The 12,219-nt window shown below is 41.0% G+C and overlaps 1 protein-coding gene across 1 annotated transcript in view; it reads left to right on the forward strand.

The window, feature by feature from the left end:
* The window catches only part of LOC126176485 (potassium voltage-gated channel subfamily KQT member 1-like), a 302,329-nt gene that overhangs the window by 222,973 nt on the left and 67,137 nt on the right, over window positions 1-12,219 (forward strand). Inside the window, exon 4 of the mRNA XM_049923639.1 lies at window positions 2,548-2,723. Within this exon, the coding sequence (XP_049779596.1) occupies window positions 2,548-2,723 (176 nt within the window). The remainder of the gene's footprint in view (window positions 1-2,547; window positions 2,724-12,219) is intronic.

Here is a 12,219-nt window from a genome sequence, read left to right on the forward strand (position 1 = left end):
AAAACTACCTTGTCTGCTGAAAACAGAATTTTGAACTATTACATTCGTAGTGGTTACCGCTATCAGTAACTTTTTTTAGAACGTATCTCGTGGAGAATATCAGCGGTCTCGATAAAATATTTCAAAACTGAATTAAAAACAGTCTTGACTGCAAGCCAGTTTTTAATTCAATTTTAAAATTATTGCTATTGTTAACGTGGGTTTCAATTAGGAAACTGGAAAAATGTACCACAAGACATAGCTGGGTAACACGCTTTAAATCAAACTGTTGAGTGCAAATTGGCCTAATTGGCTTAAATAGAAAAATGTGTGCCAAAAATAATGATTTTAAATATGTTAAAATGTATATTCATATAAATGATCATAGAAAAGTGAGTAAGTCCCAACAATATAGGTTTGTCTTGTGCCTAGAGAGTACGAGGCACACAGATATCCAAAGGGTAAAAAAAATTAACAAATTATGATCCAATGTAAATTACAAAATACCTGGGAAGGTTTGCTAATAGGTAGTGTAACTAAAACAACTATCACCGTTCCGGTGAATTAATAAGAAGATTCTCTGTCCAGCCACACAACATACTCGCCTCACAGGGACACAAAGAGCCAATAAAGACATTAAGACTCGAGTAAAATACGTGAATGTTATAACAATTTGGCGACGAGAATCAAGAAAAGGTTAAGGATGAATCACACGTACGTCCTGAAAGATTAACAAAATCGTATAGTAGTGTGCACGTACCGCACACAGCCAAGCTATATGTTACCATCTCACCGTACAGGAACATAGCAACCCGCCTCATTCCACACCAAGCACATCTCTTCACACGAGTGAACACAGTAATAGCTGTTCAAGTCCATGCCCCAGCTTTCTCAGCGAGTGAGCAGTGATCTCATTGGTTCACACACGGGGAACTCGAAGAAATCTTCCAGGCCACCTCACAGACTAAACCCAGAGATAACTAAGTTGTCTGTACTCGATGCTGGGTACTGAACACCGTCTCTGCATTGACACTGCGGTAACTAGTACGCGAAAATGATTGAATTCTAAAAATTAAAATGTCGGAAATTGCAATGCAATAAGTAAGCGTCCAACGAAGGGTTTGTTGTTGTTGTGGTCTTAAGTCCTGAGGCTGGTTTGATGCAGCTCTCCATTCTACTCTATCCTGTGCAAGCTTCTTCATCTCCCAGTACCTACTGCAGCCTATATCCTTCTGAATCTGCTTAGTGTATTCATCTCTTGGTCTCCCTCTACGATTTTTACCCTCCACGCTGCCCTCCAATACTAAATTGGTGTTCCCTTGATGCCTCAGAATATGCCATACCAACCGATCCCTTCTTCTGGTCAAGTTGTGCCACAAATTTCTCTTCTCTCCAATTCTATTCAATACCTCCTCATTAGTTATGTGATCTACCCATCTAACCTTCAGCATTCTTCTGTAGCACCACATTTCGAAAGCTTCTACTCTCTTCCCGTCCAAACTATTTATAGTCCACGTTTCACTTCCATCGTGGCTACACTCTAGACAAATACTTTCAGAAACGACTTCCTGACATTTAAAGCTATACTCGATGTTAACAAATTTTTCTTCTTCTTCAGAAACGCTTTCCTTGCCATTGCCAGTCTACATTTTATATCCTATCTACTTCGACCATCATCAGTTATTTTGCTCCCCAAATAGCAAAACTCCTTTACTACTTTAAGTGTCTCATTTCCTAATCTAATTCCCTCAGCATCGCCCGACGTAATTCGACTACATTCCATTGTCCTCTTTTTGCTTTTGTTGATGTTCATCTTATACCCTCCTTTCAAGACACTGTCCATTCCGTTCAACTGCTCGTCCAAGTCCTTTACTGTCTCTGACAGAATTACAATGTCATCGGCGAACCTCAAAGTTTTTATTTCTTCTCCATGGATTTTAATACCTACTCCGAACTTTTCTTTTGATTCCTTTGTTGCTTGCTCAATATACAGATTGAATAACATCGGGGAGACGCTACAACCCTGTCTCACTCCCTTTCCAACCACTGCTTCCCTTTCATACCCCTCGACTCTTCGACTCTTATAACTGCCATCTGGTTTCTGTACAAATTGTAAATAGCCTTTCGCTCCCTGTATTTTACCCCTGCCCTCTTCACAATTTGAAAGAGAGTATTCCAGTCAACATTGTCAAAAGCTTTCTCTAAGTCTACAAATGCTAGAAACGTAGGTTTGCCTTTCCTTAATCTTTCTTCTAAGATAAGTCGTAGGGTTAGTTTTGCCTCACGTGTTCCAACATTTCTACGGAATCCAGACTGATGTTCACCGAGGTCGGCTTCTACCAGTTTTTCCATTCGTCTGTAAAGAATTCGCGTTAGTATTTTGCAGCTGTGACTTATTAAACTGATAGTTCGGTAATTTTCATATCTGTCAACACCTGCTTTCTTTGGGACTGGAATTATTATATTCTTCTTGAAGTCTGAGGGTATTTCGCCTATCTCGAAGGGTAAGTAGCTGAAAAAGCAACTGACAGAGGAGTAATAACCATGGTGGTGGTGTTGCTGTTGCAGACCTGATCGTGGTGGTGGCGTCGATCGTGGTGCTGTCGGTGGGCTCCAACGGGCAGGTGTTCGCCACGTCGGCGATCCGCGGCATACGCTTCCTGCAAATCCTGCGGATGCTGCACGTCGACCGCCAGGGAGGCACCTGGCGGCTGCTCGGCTCCGTCGTCTTCATCCATCGCCAGGTCCGTAGTCTGATCTCCCTGCTGTGTATGCTACTGCCAGCACTCAAACGAATGAGCTAACCTGCATAACAACGGTTAATGGTATGCTGCTTGAATCAGCTACTTCGATTAAATGTCCAGGCGAATCGACATGAAGTGGAGGAAAGGCTGAAGGATGTAGATGTGTGCGTGTAGAACTGGGATTCCAAACACTATACTTCCTAGAAGCCATACTTGATTCAGTAAACAATTCTCCAGCTTATAAGGAGACTCATTCTTCAAGCTACAACTTCAAAGAGCGCAGTGTGCTGCCTAGGGTAAACAAATAATTGCATATTCACGAACAATAAATACTAAAATAAACACGGTAATGTTTCGTATTGCAGAAAATTATTCGCCCAGTCCGCCCCGATAGCTGAGTGGTCAGCGCGACGGTCTGTCGCACCAAGGGCCCCAGGTTCTTTTCCCGGCTGGGTCGGAGATTTTTCTCCGCTCAGCGACTGGGTGTTGTGTTGTCCTCATTACAATTTCATCATCATCAGTCATCAGTAGACGGCAAGGGGAAACTACCACTAGATTCACTTCCCTATACGCTCATGCGGTGGACCTCTGACGGGGCTTCCCCCATGACAAGACCTGCCGTAAGGCAAAACTCAAAGTTTAAGTTATTCGTCCAGATCTCACAAAATTACGCAATGATTATTAGTTCCAGACAAATTAAATCGCTATCTTCAGATCATTTATATAGAACAAAAATTTTTACAGGTCCAAACCATTTCACCGACTGTTCACCTTGACTGGACACAATCTTAATTTATATAAAGATACAATTATGGAAAATTCTAACGTCGGACCAACATAAGAGGCATACAAATTCAAAGTAAACATACCTTATTCAGACGACATACCACAATATCGTCTCTCGCCATATAATAACAGAACAGCTGTGCGGACAGTCCATAACAGTCACACATAAAATACGTAAAATGCGAATAAAATGCTTTCGTGTTGTGTCCTTACTGACGTCTGAGAGGAAACTGGTATAAGGCCACTAACGGCTACATCGTGTTTTGAGGCGCCGCCAGATGGCTTTTACAACATAAGATTATGTCTTCGAAATAAAATGTAAAGAAATTTATACTTACTTTATATGTTTTGGATGTGTAGGAGTCCATAAAAGTAAAAGGATTATATTCCTGGTTTTCCAAATATATACGTCAAAAATTATTACAGAAGTATCATTACTGTTCTTATATCAGTGCCATGGTAATTGTTACCAGCTACATAAAGTGGTAAACTATTAACGTTATAATAATAAATTCTGGGTATATAGAGATTAAAAATATGGAAACGAAGTTGTGTGACTTTACCACATGCGAGTGTAGAGACTCGTATAATAATGTATCTTCAACGGCCGCTGATGTGTCCTGAATAGTTCGAGGTCTACGTCGTGATCCAATGTATTAAGTCTGTTGTCTGAGTCATCGTCTAAGTTACGTTAAGCGTTGCATACTGACTGACTACAAACTCCATCTTTTAACTTAAAAAAAGAGAGCTGGGCCACAAGGTGGAATCACAAAACCACCAGAGGCGACAGGTCGTTATGTCTTACAAAACACGCTGGTGAGCTCTATTTTAATCTAATGCGGCATCTTCTAGAGTAATATTACGTACACTTGGGTAATAGATAAAAATCTATAAAAAAACTATCAATGCAGAATCTAAAAAAGCATTACGAAGCTTAGATATCAGATCGCGTTAATATCAGTAAAAGTCCAGCTTCATAGACTATGCCGAGCAATACATGTGGTTTTTTCATATCATCTTTACCCCATATGACAACAAAAATCACGATACCTTCATAGGATTTGTCGATATAGAAAAAGCGTTCAACTACGTAAAATAGTACACGTCCTAAAATTCTCAAAAAAACATGCGTAAGTTAGAGGGAAGAATGGGTTATAAATAATATGTTCAAAAACCAAGCAACAATAAGAATGGAAGACCAACAATGAAGTACTCGGATTAAAAAGGGCGTGATGCGCGGCGCTCTCTCTCTCTCTCTCTCTCTCTCTCTCTCTCTCTCTCTTCTGTATGACTTGTACATCGAAGAAGCAATGATGGAAAGTTTAGGAGTTGGATTTAAATTCAGGGTGAAATAATATCACTGATAAGATATGCTGATGGTATTTCTACTCTCAGTGACACTGAAGAAGAATTTTGGGACATGAATTGAACGAACAGTCAAATGACTATAGCACATGGGCTGAGAGTAAATCGAAATAAAACAAAAGTAGTGAGGAGTAGTGCAAACCTGACCAGCGTGGTGATCATGTAGTTAACTAGTGAAGGAATACTGCTACCTTAGAAACAAAATAAGGCATGACGGACGAATCAGTGAAGATATGCACAGCAGTGTAATACACGCAAAGGTTGCATTCCTTGCGAAAAGAAGCCTTGTAGTCTCAAATAAAGGTCTTCAAAAGTCTGAGAATCTGAATTTAGATATATGAAAAAACCACAAAAGAAGAGAATCAAACCACTGGAGATGTGATGTTAAAAGAAGATGTTGAGAGTTAAGTGAACTGATAAGATAAGAAATGTGGAGGTCCTTGGCAGAAGCTACGAGGAAAGGATTACGTTGACGACACTGACTAGAAGAGACGGAATAACAGTACTTGTCTTGAGAGACAAGTGAACGATTGACATGGCACTAGAGGAAGACACAGATTGGAACATATGTAGCAAATATTGGGTGTAAGATGAAGTGACTGCCACAGGAGAGGAAGTCTTCATGGGCCGCTCAAACCAGTTAGTAGCCTGATGACAAAAAAGTCTCTGACAGACAGAGCGCCCTCATCTGCACGTCAACAGCTATCGTTACTTTGCAATTAAAATACAGGTAATGGCAATTCCCATATCTAGAGCCACCGCACTGGCATAAGAGAGCAATGTTAGCCACAGTGGTGGATAATGAGATAAAACACGAATTACATAGTATGAGAGGTATATACTGCAAAGATGAATCAAAGAAGATTGCCAATTAAGATAATGCGATCTAAACACCACGTTGGCCGAAGCGCTGTGCAGTAATGGAAACTAAATGAGCTAATTTAATGAAATGGAGAGAGAGCGAGAGGGAGGGAGTGGGAGAAGGGGGGGGGGAGGAGACAGACACAATAAAGAAGGAACGAGAAAAAGTCGTTATGGTTCACACGAGTATGGAGAAGGTTGAGGAACGCGGTACGAATGCCTGAATCTGTAGCCTTTATTTCGTACGCATTCGACGATGAACGGCATATACGTAGTTTTATCATTATGCAACAACGAACAATAAAGGTCTCTACGTAGCCGAGAACACACGCTCGTGCGGTGGCAGGGTGGCGTAGAGAAAGAATTGAGAGAGTTGAAAATAAATAAAGCACCAAGTTCGGATGTAATTCCAGTTCGGTTTTACAAAGAGTACTCTACGGTATTGACCCTGTACTTGGCTTGCATTTTCGCGAATCTCTCGCACACAGCAGAGTCCCAAGCGACTGAAAAAAGGCGCAGGTGACTCCTGTATATAAGAAGGGCAAACGAACGGACCCGCTACATTACAAACCAATGTCCCTAACATCATTTTGCTATATAATCCTTGGACGTATCCTCAGTTCGAATATAATAAATTTCCTTGAAACTTGGAAACTTCCGTCCACGAATCAGCAATATTTCAGAAAGCAACGCTCGTGCGAAACTCTGCGTTCCCTTTTCTCACGTGATATCCTGCGTACTGTGGACGAAGGGCGGCAGGCACATTCCATACTTCTACATTTCCGGAAAGCATTTTACACGGTGCCCTATTGCAGAGTGTTAACGAAAATACGAGCGTATGGAATAGGTTCCCAGATATGTGAGTAGCTCGAAGACTCCTTAAGTAGTAGAACCCAGTATGTTGTCCTCGACGGCGAGTGTTCATCAGATCCAAGGACATCGTCAGCAGTGCCCCAGTGAAGTATGATAGGAGCGGTATTATTTTCATTATACATAAATGATATGGCCGACAGGGTGGGCAGCACTCTACAGTTGTCTGCTGACCATGCGGTGGTGTACGGAAGGTGACGAAGTTGAGTGACTGCAGGGGGATACAAGATGACTTAGCCAAATTTCTAGTTGTTGTGAGTGGTAGCTAGCTCTAAATTTAGAGAAATGTAAGCTGATGCTGATGAGTAGGAAAAACAAACCCTTAACGTTCAGATACAGCATTAGTAGTATCTTCTAGTCCCAGTCACGTCGTTTAAATATCTGAACCTATGGTTGCAGTGAGTGATTGTGGTAGGGATGGCAAATGGTCGACTTCAGTTTATTGGGAGAATTTTAGGAAAGAGTGGATCACCTGCAAAGGAGGCAGCATATAGGACGCTGGTGCGACCTGTTCTTGAGAACAGCTCGAGTGTTCGGGATCCGTGCCAGGTCAGATTAAAGGAAGACATCGAATCAATTTGGACGCTGGCTGCTAGACTTGTTACCGGTAGGTTCGAACAACAAGCAAGTGTTAGTGAGATGCTTCGGTAACTCAAATGGGAATCCCTGGATGGAAGATAACGTTCTTTTCGAGGAATACTTTTGAGAAAATTTAGAGAGCCGGAATCTGAATTTGACTTCAGGACGATTCTACTGCCGCCAACACACATTTCGCGTAAGGACCACGAAGATTCGAGAGATTAGCGCTCATACGGAGGCATATAGATAGTCGTTTTTCCATCACTTTATTTGCGAATGGAACAGGAGAGGAAACGATTAATGATGGTGCAGGATACCCTCCGTGACGCACCTTACGGTGGCCTGCGGAATATGCATGTAGATGTTGACGTAGAAACAGTCTTCATCCGGTTAGGGCATCCAAGTGATGAACCAACTTGCTTCCCAAGAGCTGAGCAAAGTAATCGCATCATGATCCTGACAGAGCATTTCCCGAAAAACGTAAGGATTATGCAATCTGTTTCGATATGCACTCCAAGACGATCGGAGGGTGTAGAATGAGGTGCTTGTGCAAAGATGAACAGATTAACACAAGACAGGAAGAGATGTAGGACAGCAGCAGATCACTCAAAAAACTAATGAATCACAAAAATAGCACCCAAAAGATCAGTTCTTGGTGTCTCTGTTATTTATTAATCGTTTTTTCTGTGAATGAATTCTCTGATTTAGAGATTCCAGCTAGTAATTCTCACCAGCGAGTATTTGAATGAACTGTTTCTCGTTTGAATGGCTCAAATGGCTCTGAGCACTATGGGACTTAACATCTATGGTCATCAGTCCCCTAGAACTTAGAACTACTTAAACCTAACTAACCTAAGGACATCACACAACACCCAGTCATCACGAGGCAGAGAAAATCCCTGACCCCGCCGGGAATCGAACCCGGGAACCCGGCCGTGGGAAGCGAGAACGCTACCGCACGACCACGAGCTGCGGACTTCTCGTTTGAATTCCAACGTCTTTGGAAGACTTTTTTTAAGTGTGCAGAAGTAATTGTACCGTAGATTATGCAGAGTGCTAAACCTAAGACCTATGAGACAGGAGACATTATCGAAATTTCGGAAGAATGTCATGTACATGATGGCCGCCCCTGGTAGCTGAGTGGTCAGCGCGACGGAATGTCGTACCTCACATCCCGAGTTCGATTCCCGGCTGGGTCGGAGATTTTCTCCGCTCAGGGACTGGGTTTTGTGTTGTCCTTATCATCATCATTTCATCCCCATCGACACGCATGTCGCCGACGTGGCGTCAACTCGAAAGACTTGCACCAGGCGAACGGTCTATCCGACAGGAGGCCCTAGTCAGACGGCATTTCCATTTCCACGTACATAATTACACATATGTCAAAGGCAGATAAATGCGAGAACTATGGAACAACAAATTTAACAGCTCATTCATCTAAGTTCCTCATTAAATTAATACACAGAGACATCAAGATAGAATCTCCTGTTTTTTGTCGCTACCGACTACACCGTAACACAATAGAACCAATTGTGAAGCCATTTTTTTTCAGGTTCGGCGTGTAAATGCTGTCAATAAAAAGTCCGACACACAACCCAGCAAGAGCGAATTTTTAGGCACAAAAGTATCATTCTGTTCAAACTTTAGATTGTAAAATCTTGTAACGTATTTACAAACAAAGAAATTTATATTCTTTGCAGAATTCACAATTTACTTTGAATTCACATAACACCGCTGTAATTATGTTATAGTTAGACTATTCTAAAGGTAATTCTAGGCACCATATTCTATAAGAAATGAAGATAAAACTGAAAAGAACCAGCGAAAATGAGACGCCTGGTATATTTTCGATATCCCCATTAGAAACAGAATGTTAAATGCAGTCCCCGGCACCTGTTTTATTAATATTAAACCAGTGAAAAAAGGAGAAACATCTGAAAAAATGTTCTCTTGGGCTGGAGAACAAAAGAAAGAGTGTGGGAGGCTTGTTTACTTTAAAAATTTAGTGCGAAACGTATTAGGTACTTGTGACTTCTTCCTGCCATAAATCACTTTGCTACCCCTTCCAAACATAGTTTTCCGTCAACTGTATTAACAGAAGGTTACCTTTGGAGTTCTCTTTCACAACAACACATTATACTCTTATTTATTCCGTTACCTGATAACTCTGAGAAGAAACTTCTTTGTCAAAGAATAATGTAGCTAACCTGTAACGAAAGGACCATTAACAGATCGCTTAACGATCCGCATGCATAGTAGGAAGTTCACTATTTACGATAATATTCATCTGCTTTAAGGAAGAACCCTCTATAACACAAATACTTCCGTGGATCTTGACGATAATTATGCTATCATAGGTTTAGAGTATATCAAATAAACCTGTAAATAATTATCTCTTCTGATATATTGCAGAACACTTTATTCCTAGTGATGGCTACGTTCCAAGGAGATCATCAGGTGAACTGCGATTCAGAATCAGTGGTGGCATTGTTAGCAAATAATTAACCGAATTATCTGTACAATATTGATTTTCACTACACCGGTTTCGTCTGCTTGCCAAACCCTGTCTTCGTAGCGAAGTCACCGGATCTCTTCCCAATTGATAACTTTTGGAGCATTATCAGCAGGGCCCTTCAACCAGCCCGGGATGACGATCAAACGCTCGAATTGTAAATAATTTGACACTATATCCCCCACGTGAACACCCAAAAACTCTGTCAGTCATTGCCAAGCCTTGCGTAAGGGCCGGAGGTGGAGCAACGCGTTGTTGTCTTGCTCAATTTGGGATGCTCTTTCTCTTGACTAAATCATTGTCATCATTTGTTTGTCTGTACATGTGCACCACGTCCACCGATTTCCGTCCCCGTCGGATAATTCCTTCACGCTGCGTCAATCTTTTTGTCTTAGAGTGTACAGCTAACGCGACTGAGTAAAACAGCGTACCATTAGTAATGCATTCAACGTTTCAGAAATTTCCCTTGCCCATTCTCATTAAATTAAATTTATCCACATTTAAAACAAGCTGACATTCATCACAGAAAATAGAAATACCGTCCAATGCTTCCTGTATCCACTTGCAGTTACCTAACGACGACATCTTCATGTATACGAAAATGTCATCAGGAAACAGTTTCATATTGTTGTCCACCTTATCGAACAGTCTGCTTCGCATATTACGTTGTGTGGGAGAAGGAAAAGCACTCACAGGTGAAACAAGACACAACGTAGATCTCGTAAGCCCATTAAGATTACACCGAAAAAAGCAACGAAGATTGATTTGTGAATGAAGGGAATATGGAACTGCCGCGAATGACTTTGCTATTTTGTGCGTGTTATTTTGTAGACCTAGCGTACGTTTGGCTTATAAAGTACACGCAGTAGGCCTTTGTTCCAACAGACGGGTTCATATGTAACTTTTCGATTCAGGTTGGCCATATTTACAAAAATGATTATGAAATTGGTAATATATTTTTTATTGTCAGCCGTCATTAGTTTACTTTAATTTGCATGTAACGATTTCATTGTATCCAGTAATGATCTAGACTACATAGAAGTAGTGTATTAACTTTATTTTGTGCCGAATGCGGCATACTGTGTACCAAGTTCAAATATTCTAATGATTTATCCCAGTGGTGTTTCTTTTCTCTTTCCTTCCAATTTTTTCCCACGTTACTCTTTCTTCTGGCCGCGCTAAAGTTCCTCCTGCACTTGCTTCTTTCTGCCTCTTGAAAGCTTCTAAAATTCTTCCTTTCCGTTTTGAAGAAAGCTTCACTTCTTCTTGGTCTGTTTCAGTTTGATGGATCCACTTATTTTTGTTGTTAAAGTATCGGAATATTTATTTTGTTACTCTGCTTTCCTCCACTATTTTTATGTGTCCGAAGAAACTGGGAATTTTTTCCGCGTTGTATCTGAAGGTTTCTCGAATTTCCTAAAGTGTTCATTGTTGCCACTTAGTATATATTTCCAATTTTCTTGTTGTTTTCCATCCCAGAATGTTTCAAATGATTTTTTCTTTCTCCTGTATTCTCCCCATCTAATCTATTTTGAGTGAATCAATACATTCTGCTGCGAAGAATCAGTGTTTTCTTATTGTCTTAGTACAATACCCGATTTTTGCATTTATGTGTAGGCAAGTGATTGTTTTATTAAACTTTTCAATTTTTCATCAACATGTTAATAATTTACAGTACCTTCTTTTGTAAAGTAGTAACTATTAGGCTACAGTCAGGAATATTTGTGACTCAGTTGAATATCTGTTTTGACGCAGTCATCATTTCATATTGCAATTTTAACTGCGGGTTTCTCGTTTAAGCACCCTACCGTTGCCATTGGTTTGATAATTATGTGCGAGCTTCGATGACAGTTACTTTAGCCACCTATCCCTATTATATTTCAATCTTGAAGCATCATCAAAAAATTCAAGTACAACTTAAAGTCTAGTTTAATCGGTGCATTTGCACACTGTTTGTTCTTGCAACCTGCCCCTACAATCTAGTTACCCTATTCCACTGCCTGTCTTCGCCGAAAAACGTACTAGGCATATACACTGACGAAAAAAATCGCAGCACCAAAAACTAATCAGTACATTTTTCTAGGTAACACATTTATGTGATTAACATTGCAAGTTCACAATTTGACGTACGCGCGAGATTAGGCATTGTAAATGTGAAATGCTGGTACATTAATAACCGGTGTAACGGCCAGAATGTTTGAATGCAAGCATGCAAACGTGCATGATGCATTGTGTAGTACAGGTGACGTGTGTCAGTTTGTGGGATGGAGTTCCATGCCTGTTGCACTTGGTCAATACAGGTACGGTTAATGCTGTTTGGCGATGACGCTTGAGTTGCCGTCCGATGATGTCCCATGTGTGCTCAATTGGAGACAGACCTGGTGATCGAGCAGGCCAAGGAAACTTGTTGACACCCCATAGAGCATGTTGGGTTAAAACAGTGGTACGTGGGCGAGCGTAATCCTGTTGGAAAACCCCCTCTGGAACACTGTTCATGGATGGCAACACACAAGTCGAATCACC

Source organism: Schistocerca cancellata, chromosome 3, assembly GCF_023864275.1.
Source record: "Schistocerca cancellata isolate TAMUIC-IGC-003103 chromosome 3, iqSchCanc2.1, whole genome shotgun sequence".
NCBI classification, from domain to species: Eukaryota; Metazoa; Arthropoda; class Insecta; order Orthoptera; family Acrididae; genus Schistocerca; species Schistocerca cancellata.